The sequence below is a fragment of the Penaeus monodon genome, chromosome 14 (genome assembly GCF_015228065.2).
Source record: "Penaeus monodon isolate SGIC_2016 chromosome 14, NSTDA_Pmon_1, whole genome shotgun sequence".
Lineage (NCBI taxonomy): Eukaryota > Metazoa > Arthropoda > Malacostraca > Decapoda > Penaeidae > Penaeus > Penaeus monodon.
In genome coordinates this window covers 15,241,155-15,256,154 of record NC_051399.1, presented here as the reverse complement: position 1 = coordinate 15,256,154, position 15,000 = coordinate 15,241,155, and the positions used below count along the sequence as shown (strand labels likewise).

The window sequence follows — 15,000 nt, the reverse complement described above, 5'->3', positions numbered from 1 at the left end:
TTTTGTTATATGGTTTGAAGGAGTTAACCCCCAGAGACTGCACTTACTCTGCTTTACCTTGCTGTTTAATGGCAAAAAGCAATTTAAATCTTTCGCTCACCAAAATTTCTCATGCTAGTATATCTGTAGTAGATGGGGTGTTTCTACTACATGACTGGTATTATCTCTTTGTGGAGTGTTGGTGTGTGTGTTAGTTCACATTGTGAAGGTAGGGTGCTACAGGTGAAGTAGAGTTACACAGGGGAACAGTGAAGGTGCCCTGGTAGTGGAGGAGAAGTCTGTCCTGTGTTGCCTCAGCGGTGATGGAGATTGGGTATTAATGAGGTTGAGGTGTGATGACCTCAATTCCTCATCCTTGTCTGAAAATATGCTACCAGTCCCTTCCTAAAGACATAATGTGGGATAGGAAGGATGCATAAGGGAATAAGTATAAGAGGAACTGTCTGACATATTGGGCAGGGGTTCCCAACATTTTGCTCCTCTGTACTCCTTGGATATTTTTATTGATTCCTGTGTACCCTGAAAATCAAGGAAAAAAAGCATTGACTTGATATTTGGTATTATTTTATTATGAATTTTGTATGTATTAACTTCATAAGGATCTTAATATTGATGACATCATTTAACAAAACTAAAGATATTTTGATACATCTTTTTTTTTTCTTTTTTCTTTTTCTTTTTTCTTTTTTTTTATTACCCATAATGATCATTACTACGTCAAATTATTCTAAACTATTCAAAACCATGTAACCAAAACTAAGCAGTACTAATGAGATGGTGGGGCTTGTTTTTTGGCAAGCTCATTAATATAAGGGGAAACTTTAGCAAAACACAACGAAGACCATGTTCAAGTGTTTTGAGCTTTGATCTGTATTTTTATTTAATTCCCAGCAGCACTTAAAATGTTGGCTCAAAGACATGTTGGAAATAATAGTGCTCAAATAGTAGGTTCAGCAATCCGTCGCTATGAGTTTTGCATAAAGAACACACACAGGAAGTTTCATAAGAGTTAAAAACAAATGGTATTTATCCCAGACTTGATATAATTTAAGCAAAACTTTGCTTACTAAAATGAGAAAAAAAAAATTATGCAGTTATTCTCTCAGACCTATTGTACCCCCTGAAAAGTGCAAATGTACCACTGGGGGTATATGTACCCCAGGTTTGGAACCCTTGGCTTAGGGGAGCTAGGAAGACTTCACCTACTTGCCCCTTACTTGTCTTCACAGATTTGATAGAGAAACATCATTAGTTGCCCCTGTTAAACTATAAATAAGGCAGACAAACTACAATCAACTCATATATTATCCAGTCAGACTACATCTGACCAGGACAGTTTGATGGCTTAGTGGCCAAATTGGACTTTATGAAAGCAAATATGCACACTCTGGAACCTGTTCCTGCCCACCATTACTCTCAATGCTAAGTGTGTTATGGAAAATTGAATAATATAAAAATATGAAAAATAACTTCATATTACTTCTTGTTTTGTTAGTATATGCTTTCATCTATAGAATTAGCATTGCTATATTCATGTTAATATATTACCATCAACTTATTAATGCCAATGTTGTAGAGAAAAGTTTAAAGTAACTAAACATTTGATAAACATATTTTTGGGCAGTTGATATTAGGACACATATGCATGCTTCACTAAAACTATTTATCATCTTCATACAACATAAGAAATGACATATATTGGCCTCAGAAAATGGCAAAGTGGCATATCTGCGAAAAAGGTCTAATAGCATTGCAAAGAGGAAGCAAGGAAACTTGATGTCATGCATATGTGTTTGTGTGGGCCAAGCTTACAGGCCATGTATCTGAGAGAGTTGCACTTGAATACCCCTACCATAGAAGAGAGAATGAGAGATTCATTTTCTCTTTCTTTCTCCTTTCCTTTTATCTTTCTCTGTTTCTCTTTCTCCCATTCTTTATCTCACTGTATTTCTTTCTCTTTCTCCTTCTCCTTCTCTTTTCCTCTCAGACTCTCTTTCTTTCACTTTCTCTCTCTTATTTTTTGCTCATTTGATATCTCTCTCTCTCTCTCTCTCTCTCTCTCTCTCTCTCTCTCTCTCTCTCACTCCCTCACTCCCTCCCTCCCTCCTCTCTCTCTCTCTCTCTCTCTCTCTCTCTCTCTCTCTCTCTCTCTCTCTCTCTCTCTCTCTCTCTCTCTCTCTCTCTCTCTCTCTCTCTCTCTCTCTCTCTCTCTCTCTCTCTCTCTCTCTCTCTCTCTCTCTCTCTCTTTTTCTTTCTCTGAAATTCTTTTGTTTTCCAGTTGTACTGATGTTAAAAGTTAGTTTTACTTTGCTATCTCTAAATACCTTGCATTTGCAGAACCAGTCAGAATGGTGGGGAGTGATATGCAGTTCTGCCTTCGGTGGAACAACTTTGGCACAACAATGACAGCAGCACTCCACTCCCTTCATGAAGGGGGGGATTTTGTTGATGTCACATTGGCAGCTGATGGTGTGCAGCTGAAAGCCCATAAACTTGTCCTCTCAGCATGTAGTCCATATTTTCGAGATATTTTAAAGGTGTGTATAAACTATGCAGTTGAATAGCTACTGTTCATTTTATTATTGCTGTTGTCAGCATTTTTGTTGTTTATTGATTTCTCTTGTTACCTATAAGCTGATACTTGTCTTTAGGTGGTTGTCACTATTAAGCTTGAGCTATATTAAGTAGCATTATATAACTTCATATAAACTGTTTTGTTGCAGAATAACCCATGTCAGCACCCAGTGATCATTTTACGGGATGTACCCATAGAAGATCTTGAAGCAGTATTAGCTTTCATGTATGAAGGTCAAGTTAATGTCTCTCAGACTCGACTCCATACATTTATGAAACTTGCAGAGGCACTCCAGGTGCGCGGCTTGACAGACACACAGACAGCAAGAGCACGTGTTGAAAAGGTTTTTATCCCTTAATTTGTTTGTCTGAAGCCAATAATTCATAACACAGAAAAAGTGATTAGAGTTAGTTTCTCCAAGACATTGAGTTCTAATGCATAGGATTATTAATAGATTGATTGATTTTATTTTATCATCACTACATATATATATATATATATATATATATATATATATATATATATCATCATCATCATCATCATCATCATCATCATCATCATCATCATCATCATCATCATCATCATCATCATCATCATCATCATCATCATCATCATCATCATCATCATCATCATCAGCCTGAGTCATTCCACTGCAGGACGGAGGCCTCTCCCAATCTTTTCCAACTTTGTCTGTCTTGTGTTTTTTGTTTCCAGTCTCGGCCCCCAAATTTCGTTATTTCGTCACGCCATCTTGTCACTGGTCTGGCCTTTGGTCTCTTAATACTATGTATAACCCAGTCGGCTACATTTTTTGTCCATCTGTTGTCCTGTGTCCGATGTATATGACCTGCCCATTGCCATTTTTTCTTTTTGATGCTCGCAAATATATCTTCTACTTTTGTCTGTTCCCTGATCCACGTCGCCTTCATCCTATCTCTTAGGCTAATTCCCAGCATCAATCTCTCCATCCCTCTCTGGGCACCTATTAGTTTCCTCTCCAGCAATTTGGTTGTAGTCCATGTTTCTGATCCATAGGTCATAGCTAAAAATAGTTAAAAAATTTTCTTTTTAAACATAATGGCAATGAGCCTCTTAGTATGCTACTGTGTCTGCCAAAGGCGCTCCAGCCTAGACTGATGCGTTGCTTAATTTCCTCTTCCCTAGATGTGTTTGTCTGTACGAGTTGTCCTAGGCATGTCTACTACCTCTAGCGCTTCACCTTGTACTTGTATCTGTTCGAACAGAACTCTACTGTTGAACATGATCTTAGTCTTTTTCTTGTTCATCTGAAGTCCGATTTTCAGATTTTCTTTATTCAGATCATTTATTTGTTGCTGCATTTCATTGGCAGATTCACTGAAGAGAACAATATCATCTGCAAATCTTAGATTGTTTAGATATTCATCTCCTATCGTGATACCCTTTCCATTCCACTCTAGCTTTTTGAATATTTCCTCAAGACAAGTTGTAAACAGTTTTGGTGAGACAGTATCACCCTGTCTAACACCTTTTTTAATTGGTATTTTGTCGGTTTCAGTGTGGGGCTTGATGGTTGCTGTCCCATCTTTGTTTATATCTTCCAGTATTTTGCAAAATACCTCCTCTACTCCCTGTTTTTGGATAGCTTCCAGTACTGCTGGTATCTCCAAAGAGTCAAGTGCCTTTTCATAATCGATGAATGCCATATACCGGGGTTTCCTATATTCGTTTATTTTTGCCTTTATTTTTGTGAGCGTGTTGTTGAGAATCCACTGCGAAAGCCTGCTTGTTCTCTAGGCTGGTTACAATCCAGATGGTCAGAGATGCGAGCTGTGATGATTTTTGTGAATAGTTTGTAAGTAGCTGAAAGGAGGCTTATTGGTCGGTAGTTTTTTAGATCCTTTCTGTCCCTTTTTTATGTGTCAATATAATTGTTGCATTTTCTCAGGCTTTCAGAGTTTTCCTGTCGATCAGGCATTTGTTAAAAAGATTAGCTAGTTTCACTGTTGCAATTTTTCCTGCATCTATTATATGGTCTATACTAATTCCATCTTCCCCCGGTGTTTTCCCTCTCTTTATGCCTTTAAGCGCTCTTTTTATTTCTTCTGTTGTGATGCTAGGTACGTCTCTAGTTACTGCATTCGCTTCTATCCATGGCTGTTCATTTGAGTTGTATAGATCCCTAGAAAAGTCCTCCACTACTCTTATGATTTCATTCTTATTGTATGTTACTTCTCCATCAGGTTTCTTTATTGCATACAATTGATTTCTCCCTATTCTGAGTCTCCTTTTAACTGTTTTCATGCTAGTACCTGAGATTACAGTTTCATTTATTACTTCTTCTTTTTATTATAGTCTTTGTTAGTTCAGCTAATTCTATTTTGTCCCTGGGGTTTACCTCTCCAATAGAGCACATGTCCATCATTTAGTATCTGCTCTTCGCCCAGTCTTTTAACCTCACAGAGTCCCATAATATCCCATTTAATGAAAGAGATTTCCTCAAGTAATGCTAGTAAGTCGGATTCAGTTCTCATTGTCCTTATATTATATGTGCAAAAGTTCATCATTGTGGCCTGTTGTTGACCGGGGATTCTTAGCACCCTCTGCTCTGGAACGGTCCTGTTCGCTGCCGTAACCAGGGGCTCCTTCGCCTCCAGGGAATGAGGGCCGTTGCTCTGTTTGTGCAGTCATGGTTTTTTGATTGAGAGGTAGGCAGCCGTGTTACCTCCCACCTACTGGCTTAGGTGTATCTTGGTGGAAGGGGGAGTAGTTTAGCCGGGATGACACTGATAAGCCCCTCCAGCAGGGTTGGCCCTGTTTAGTGTGTACTTATGTGTCACCATGCACGGCCTGCTCACTACATCAGGGTATACTCCCGTGAGCATGGGCTTAACTATCAGAGGTGTGTATATTTGTGATTATATTTTATACACTGATTTTACTTATGTGCATGTATGCCCAGTGCAGACACAGTTGTTCACCTGCAAATGCTTCAAGTACCACGCATATGTTCATTTTCTTGCACACGCACATGCAAGCATACACCTTTACATATGCTCCCTTGCATGTGATATGCATACACACTCTTACATCATACACAACTACATACAAGCATTCATATACCCATGTATAGACGCATGCACACATCACATGCACATACATATGTGTATACATACCCCCATGTATGAGAAAACACACCTGCGCATACATCCTGTGCACCTACTTATGACTGTACATACTCACAAATATAGCAATACGTATACTGATGCACACAGGTATGCGCAAATACGTTAATGAGCACACATTAGTGCTTACCCACATATATCCGTTTACCCCTTCATTCCCACATATTTCCGCATATAAATGTATACGTACACATACATGCACATACACACAATTTACACTCAATTTACATATATACATACACATATACATAAATTTTATACACATATTACATATACATTATTATTATGTTCTTCCCTCGGTTTCGAGGATGAGCTTGTGTGCATAGATGCACCACACACTCACATGCAGCAATTTGTGTGTTAACTAGTAAATACGCACGCAGGTGATGTGTGTGTGCATAGATGCACCATGCACTCGCATGCGGCGATTAGTGTGTGCACTTGCACTGATTTAAATAGTTTTAGGTAAATCGAACCTAGATACAATGTAGTTCCTTGGGCAAGGAACTTCACCTCGATTGCCTATTTAGCCACTGGGTGGGCAAGGCAGCCCAAGTCAGTGCTGGTCCTGGTCCTCTGCGGAGGAAACCAACTGGTTCAACGGACAAGACGGCGGACCCAGCAAAGCGTTGTGGAGCGCAACCAGGGCACAGTGAGACATGTAGGACACTGCATCCTGACCTATCTCCAGCTGTCTCGATTATGTCTTGCCACTGGACCAAGATAGGAAGGGACAAGAGAGTGAGGCTGATGATCTGCGCAACTCTCCCTCACTTAAATCCATGTCAAGCGCAAGTCATGACTTCATTCATTCATTGATATGGAGTCAAGCTCATTACATATACATACGCACATGCACATCCACATACATACATATATACATGCATGCATACATATACATATACACACATATATATATATATATATATATATATATATATATATATATATATATATATATATATATATATATATATATATATATATACATACATACACACATACACATACACATATATATACATGTATACACTCACACCTATTTATATACATAGACAGGATAGGATGTAGTTCCATGAGCAAGGAACTTCACCCCAATTGCCTATTTAGCCATTAGGTGGGCAAGCCAGCCCAAGTCAGTGCTGGTCCTGGTCCTCTGCGGAGGAAACCAACTGGTTCAATGGACAAGACGGCGAACCCCGCAAAGAGTTGTGGAGCGCAACCAGGGCACAGTGACACACGTAGGACACTGCATCCTGACCTATCTCCAGCTGTCTCGATTATGTCTTGCCACTGGACCAAGATAGGAAGGGACAAGAGAGTGAGGCTGACAATCTGCGCAACTCTCCCTCACTTAACCCATTGCCGACGGGTGGCATGTACGCACATGCCATGGCATGGCGGGACCATCTGCCGGGGGCACGTATGCACATGCCATAGAGTATGTATGGACATGCCATGAGTTTTTTTTTTATAATCACAGCAAAAGATTATTTTTCTGCCAGTGAAAGTGTGATTAAGTCGGTTTTAACACTTTCTCATTTTTACCATGCAATAAACAAAAAAAATGCAACAAACTGACGATTTCAACTCCATGATGCCACACACTGCTTATTTTATTCGGACTATAGACCAAATAATGATCAACTATGGAGTCTATATAACAACAAAAATACCCTTCAGTCTCGATTTATCAGGAAGTTTGACAAGTAGAGACGTTAAAAAATAATGAAAACTGAAAATACAACATATCTTCGTAGTATTACGAAGAAACGGAATGGGATGCTGGTATTTGGCATGAGTGGTCGCGCATGCTAGGGCGACAATATAAGCCCCCGGCAGCGAGGCCTGGGCCACTATGAATACTACCCGTCAGATAAGGGTTAAATCCAAGTCAAGCACAAGTCATGACTTCATTCATTCATTGATATGGAGTCAAGCTCATTACATATACATACGCACATGCACATATATATATATATATATATATATATATATATATATATATATATATATATATATATATATATATATATATATATATATATACATGCACTAAACACACTCACACACATACATACATACATATACATACACACACATATGAATATATATGCACAGATATATGTATATCTATGTATATATTGCTACTCTTGCATATACACCGCATGGACACATACATGCACACACACGCACCTACACCTGCGCATTTTCGTGTATACACACCCACACTCGTGCACATACAGTTGAATGGCGTCTGCATGAGCGCACACACGTACTTCATTATAATGAGCCCATGCATTATAATGTGCATAAATTGTAGGCTTGAAGGATGGAAGTGGGTGATGTGGGAGGGGGGATTTAGGATGTTAGGATGGGTAAGGATGGGGTTTGGGGTTTGAGGGAGTTAGAAGGGTGTTTTTGTATCTGGCAGTTTCTCGGAGAGGTGTCACATTCTTTAGCGGTTACTAAGCCTACCGTCTGGCACCCTTGGCGCCCTCAGCCCCAGGTCGCGGGGTCAGCATCTGGCACTTGCCTGAGGTGCCATCGCTTGAATTATGTTTTGTGAGTTCCTAGTTTATCTGGCGGATCTTCTGTCGAGTGGCTGATTATATTTGTCACTTTATGGTAACCATGTTTAAACCTACCTGGTTTTTGTGATGCACTGTACTTACATACTGGCAGTTTGGCTGTTCCTTAGCGAATCTACCTGAGGGGAAACTGTGGTACGTGAGATTTGGCTGTTACTCGGCAACCGGTAGAGCTTGTTGTTTTCTAATGATTTTGTAATTTGGTATTGTGTTTTGTTGGGGGAGTATTTTTTTTTTTTTTTTTTTTTCTTTCTTTCTTTCTTCTTCTTCTTCTTCTTCTTCTTCTTCTTCTTCTTCGTTCTATCTATTGTGGCACTCTCGAAGAACAGTAGGATATGACCTTATTTAGCACTGTAATGAAGTCTAGCATTCCTAGTTGGCACTTTTTGGCATCTCTAGTAGTTTAAAATGACCACATATGTATGGTCCAATATTGAATTTTATAGGCTTGTGAGACATATGGATGAATTATTATTTCTAATTTGGCTGGATTATAAGCTCTATATATTCACAAATCTTTCTCTCTTATGTAGCACTATCACAGATCACTTTTCACTTATTATCACTGATCTAACTATGACACCTCTCTTACTCATTGCCAGATACCATCATATATATATATATATATATATATATATATATATATATATGTGTGTGTGTGTGTGTGTGTGTGTGTGTGTGTGTGTGTATGTATGTATATGTATGTTTTTTTTTCATTCATTCATCCATTCATTCATTCATTTAAAGGAGAGGCCATAGTTGAGAAACAATGATAATTTTTTTGTCAAAAGTTACTCTTTGTTAACATAGGAATAATTTAATCAATTGAATTTGATATGTTGCTGCTACACAACAAATTTGAGTCACAGGAAAAGTGCAGGTAGCTTTGATGATGCCAAAGAAACTCTCTTGAAGCAGCCTTCTGTAACATTCTTTATCTCTCATATTTATTTATTCAGTCTCTCTCTATGTCTTTCATCATAAATTCATTTATTTATTTCCTCTATCTCATTTATTAATTCATCATTTTTCTCATTTTCTCTTTTTTTCTCTCTCTCAAATTGGCAGGCTCCCACTCTAAACTTGTTCTGTTGCCCCTCAACCTCATCTGCTATATCAGTGTTATCATCAGTAAAACAAATATTGCCCAAGAAATTCAGCCTACAAGAAAGCAGGCAAAACAAATGGATTAATGAACTATTAAAAGCCCCAATTTCACCCAATCCAGCAGACACACTTGACAACTACAAAGAATATTAGAATCAGACAAATTACAAGCCTATAATGATTTTGAGAATATTTTTTAAAAATCAGGCAACAAAGCTCTCATGTATCTAGCCATAACTTTGAAAGATTTATAAGGCATGAATATGAATGCTTGTACAATGCCCATCCAAAAAATTTTGTAAATTTTTCTGTGGGGATTTAAAGAGTACAGTTCTATGCACCCAAAAATGTATATATCATTTCATATTTCAAAAAAGAGTAAATAGAAATTTGCAAAAGCTATCACAGTTACCCTTCACAATTGAATAACTACAGATAGATTGCCTGCGAATGTTTAGATAAATCAAAATTTAAATAATTTCTTTTATCACAGAAAATGATAACATGGGTATTTAGATGTACTTATAATTACTTACCTAGAAAATAAATTATCAAAAGACAATGATATGCCAGAAGGTAACACTGATACATGATTGTATTGAGTGTGAAGGGTATTGTAGGAGGAGGAAAAGATTTATGATTTGGCTGGGGGAAAGATTTCATTCAGCACCAGAATTACTACTTTTACACTCATTATGTTTCATTCACTGCATCATTGGCTCTGGGAAGGGCCTAAAAGGGGAGTAAGGTTATTAGAGTGATGTTGTTGGAAGAGAACTTGCTTAACAGTATCAAATAATGTAGAGACACTATGTCTCATTCATAATGAAAAAAGTTGCAGGAAACATCCTGTCAGTCAGGCTTGCCACAATCATGGCAAAAAGGACTGTACATTTTTTGCAAGTTGCCACAATCATTGCAAGTAGGACTTGGAGGTTAAAACCAGGAAAACCAAAAGGTGATCCAGTAAGTTATGTTATGCATTTTTTCCTAGTTATTATAGTGAATCAGTCTCACAAGATTGGCACCAAACCAATACCCAAGGACCACATACCACTGGTTTCAGAGCAGGACAGGACACAGTGGAACAGATACAGGCACTCACTTCTTATATTGAAGCTAGGTATAAAAAGAAAAAAAAAAAAAAAGAAAAAAAAATTCTTGACCTCTCTGCAGCCTATGGCACTTTATGGTGTGACAGTCTAATGTTAACCTGCAGAATTCTCACCCATCTCTTGCCCATTGTTGTTGTGGGGGGCTTAGGAAGTGAAGACTGGGACCCAATGCTGGTGAATTCTTCTGCCTTGGGACTCCGCCCTCGACTCGACTAATTTTGAATGGACTTTTTTCCTCCTCCTGCTTTTTTGTCCCTTCCCCAACCCCTGATACTATCCACTTCCTAAGGTGTGAGAGCCATGTTGAAAGGATGAAAGGCTGACTTTGTGCCAGTCCTGAACAGCCTGAGGGAGCCATGGGCAAGATATTCCCCTGTTTTTGTCTAGCTCTTACCCCTCCAGGGGAACCTGAGGGGTGAACATACTCCAGGCTTACCATGACCAATAATGAAGATGTTATACCCTAATTAGGGGCAATGAGGCTTGCCCCTACATCAAATAGCACCATCAATTCAAATTCTCCTGATTCCCCGGCCCCAGGCTCTCCTTTGACCACGGCTCCGAACGATGCAATTACTATCCCCCTCCTCAATGCCTACTAGTACATTATCTACCCAAGTCAACACTCAACCTCTAGGAGACATTCCTACTCTCCCAATATGCTCAACTTTACAACTTCTACCCCCACAACCTTCCTCATCAACTACCCCATCCCCCCTTATTACTACTTTACAGCCTTATTGCCCATCTCTCCATAATACTACTTCCCTCAACACACTCCCTCTTCCACACACACCTGTCCTTTTACTACCCCCATCTCTACAATATCTTAAATACTCTATTTAGCCCAGCCAAATGGGGCTGATTTTTCGTGACCCCCCCACAGCTTCCTACTCTGACAACACTCTTGTCTTCAAAAACAAGTAGGCAAAATCTCTTTCCATAGCTGACCAGATCATTCCCGTCTCGTCACAGTAACATCAGAAGACTAAGCTATAGCAGTATCAACTCTAACTGATCTCTCCGGTAACCCCATCCCAGCAGAACCTCACCTAACCCTCAATACTTGCACTGGAACTGTTTCTATCTCCCCAGCAAACTGCCCTAAATTGATCAGATTGTGCAGAAGACTTACTTGCCTGCCTCACAGACTATAATGTGATATCAGTACAGTGCTACTCGATTCCTCCCAGAGGTCATCTTAAGAACCCCACTAACATTGCCAAAATTACTTTCCATAGCCAGATACCCTCTATGTGCCCAACCTGGGCATACTCATTCAAACTGTTCTGCACAATCACGCGCATGTGCAACTGTGGCGGCCTTCATAATGTATTTTTTAGGGGCTGCCCCACCTACAGATTTGAGTCTTGGCTGGCAATTCTCAGATTCAGACTTGGACTCACTCTATGTGAAGCCAGACAGGAAGCATGTCCCCAATATCTATCCCTCCCACATCTTACTTCCCCACTTCTACCTCCTACTTTCCCCAGTCAAATTCTTTTGCCATTCTAAATCCAGACACTCCAATCTCTACTGTAGCCCCAACACCTTCCCCTCTCCTTCCCTGCACTACCTGCAGCAGACAGACTAAACGTTCTACCCCTTCTTCTCCTACCACACACTAAGCTCCACCTATCTTTGCCTCTACTCCTCAAACACCAGTCTCCTCTTCCCCAAGTCATTAGAAAACCTTTGTCTCACAAAATTCCCCAACCAACTCCTTTACAGAAACCCTTGAAGATATTCAATATTACCTACTCGAGTCCCAAACTGACACTGAAACCCCACATCCACCCTCAAATTCCACAACTCCCACTCCCTCCACACTCAGAGTGACTGCCAATATCCATCCTCCTCCTATTCATATTCCCCCAACACCCCTTCCTCCTACTCCCTCCCAACACAGCCCATCCCCCACAGCCCATTCCCCCTAGCTCCAACTCCACTAACATTAACCCTCATTCCATCCCCTCTATCCCTTCCACTCCCTCCTGGATACACACATGAATTCCTAATGTCACAGCTATGCCCATCCCCAGATCCTCCACCTCCTGATACCCCAACTGATACAACACCTCACTTCACACTCCCTTTATGTCTCGTCTATACTCATCCATCAGAAAACACCTTATGTCATACCTCCCTTCCAAACCACTGTCCCGTGCACAATTATGTGTTGTTCTGTCCACACTTTGATGCAGCCTGTACCTCTGCTTTCCCCCACCTATCCTTCCTTCACTGACCTCCCAACATATCAGACATCCTTTCAGAATCTCACACTTTTTACTTTGACAACCTGTTCTCCCCCCCCAGATGCATACATATCCTTCACTTGATCTAATCCCCTTACCTAACCGTATCTTAACCCATTCACTCATCAACTCCTTTACCCATTTTTAACCTTTTCAATATTAACCCTTTGCCGACGGGTGGCATGTACGTACATGCCATGGCATGCACGTACATGCCATGGCATGCCATGGTGTATGTATGGCCATGCCATGAGTTTTTTTTTTTTTTACAATTTCGGCAAAATATTATTTTTTTGCCACTGAAAATGTGATTAGGTAGTTTTTAACACTTTTTCTGATTTTTCCTATACTATGCATTTCATGGGGCCGCGGTGGCCGAATGGTTAGAGCGTCGGACTCAAGACTGTCACGACGGCAATCTGAGTTCGAGGGTTCGAGTCACCGGCCGGCGCGTTGTTTCCCTTGGGCAAGGAACTTCACCTCGATTGCCTGCCTAGCCACTGGGTGGCCAAGCCAGCTCAAGTCAGTGCCGGGTAAATAGAGATAGTGACTCGATAAAAACACCGGGCGGAAGGCAATGGCAAACCACCGCTCTAAATTGCTAAGAAAAAATCATGGAAGCCCATGATCGTCAAGGCCGCGGTGACCGAATGGTTAGAGCGTCGGACTCAAGACTGTCACGACGGCAATCTGAATTCGAGGGTTCGAGTCACCGACCGCCGCATTGTTCCCTTGGGCAAGGAACTTCACCTTGATTGCCTACCTAGCCACTGGGTGGCCAAGCCAGCCCAAGTCAACTGCTGGTCCCAAGCCCGGATAAATAGAGAGAATGATTACCTAAAAAGGTAACACCGGCACTCTCCGTGGAAAGGAACTGGGGACCCTACCACATACTCACTCCAAGAGCATCACAACATGAAAAACTACAATTAAGTATCATGCTGTGACCACGGCGGCTCAGACATGAACCTACCCTTAAAAGAAGAAGAGATGCATTTCATAAAGGCTTCTCAGGCTTCCTAGGTTAGTGTAAAAAAAATTACGTCGGTAATCGACTACATTGGCCAGAGATATTATATAGTATTCACGAAGTGATGTTGTAAAACGATGTGAAAATACCAATATGTATTTTTGAAAGAAAAAAAAACATCACGTATTTATAAAAACACTGAACATAAAAGTATATCTATATGGAAGTGATAATATAAACCTGTTGAAACTAAAGTTATCATATAAAGTAACTTGAAAAAAAAAAAGATAATAATTTTGAAAATACAACATAGGTTCTTAGTATTACGAAGAAAAGGCAAGGGATGCTGGTATTGGGCATGAGCAGTCGCGCATGCTAGGATGATGATGTAAGCCCCTGGCAGCGAGGCCAGGGCCACTATGAATACTACCCATCGGGAAAGGGTTAATATGGCATCATCATCATCATTAGTGTCCATGTTGATCACAAAATTATATTCCTTGTAGCTCCACACAGTACTAAAGACTAATATAGAGTCGCATGTTTACAACCTTAATATACTTTTAATAAAGAATATATAGACCTCCAAGTCTAGTAAAATTGTCAATTCATGACTAAATAAACAACGTCTTAGTTTTACAAATAGATAACTGCAACATCATTTAGACCACACATCTTCAGAGTAGTGGGTAATTGGCAAATAATCATCAACAGCAAATAATTATCATCATCAGAACAGTATTTTTTATATAAATATTACTGCAAACCTGGCAACCTAACATCAATCAGCACCAAGCTGTCTAGCTGTCTAGGGCAGCACTGCTAGCCTGTTCAAAAACTATTGGCAATGTGATCCAGATTAGTATGAAACAACTTTCACAATTACATTTATCAAATATTGTAATTAGGTTAAGGAAATAAGAACAAGTCTAGTTATGTATGTAATTGTTTTCAGAATTTAAGAGTTTTGAATCTTTTACAGGAAATGTACCAGAGTATTGTTCCAGTTGCAGAAATGGGCAATAGTACTAACCCAGTTGTTGCAGCAGCAGCAGCAGCAGTAGCTGCAGCAGTTAGCAGTTCAAATGCAAGTGCAATCACAGTACCTGTTGTTAGTCAAGCCACAGTAAGTCTTAATTATTATTTCTTTATTCATCATGAAATGAAGATGAAGGAAGACATGACTGAGTTAAGCTAGGTGCTTAAAGAACCTACTTAAAGGA

General features: G+C 39.8%; 1 protein-coding gene across 6 annotated transcripts in view; it reads left to right on the top strand.

Moving 5' to 3' along the window:
* The window catches only part of LOC119580917 (protein bric-a-brac 2-like), a 54,257-nt gene that overhangs the window by 7,949 nt on the left and 31,308 nt on the right, over positions 1-15,000 (top strand). For 4 of the 6 annotated variants that reach the window (XM_037929154.1, XM_037929152.1, XM_037929155.1 and 1 more), the window contains exons 2-4: positions 2,338-2,537; positions 2,724-2,918; positions 14,760-14,903. In XM_037929154.1, coding sequence (XP_037785082.1) covers positions 2,349-2,537; positions 2,724-2,918; positions 14,760-14,903 — 528 coding nt within the window. In that variant the 5' untranslated portion in view covers positions 2,338-2,348. The remainder of the gene's footprint in view (positions 1-2,337; positions 2,538-2,723; positions 2,919-14,759; positions 14,904-15,000) is intronic. The other 2 variants (XM_037929156.1, XM_037929153.1) reach the window with 1 other exon arrangement.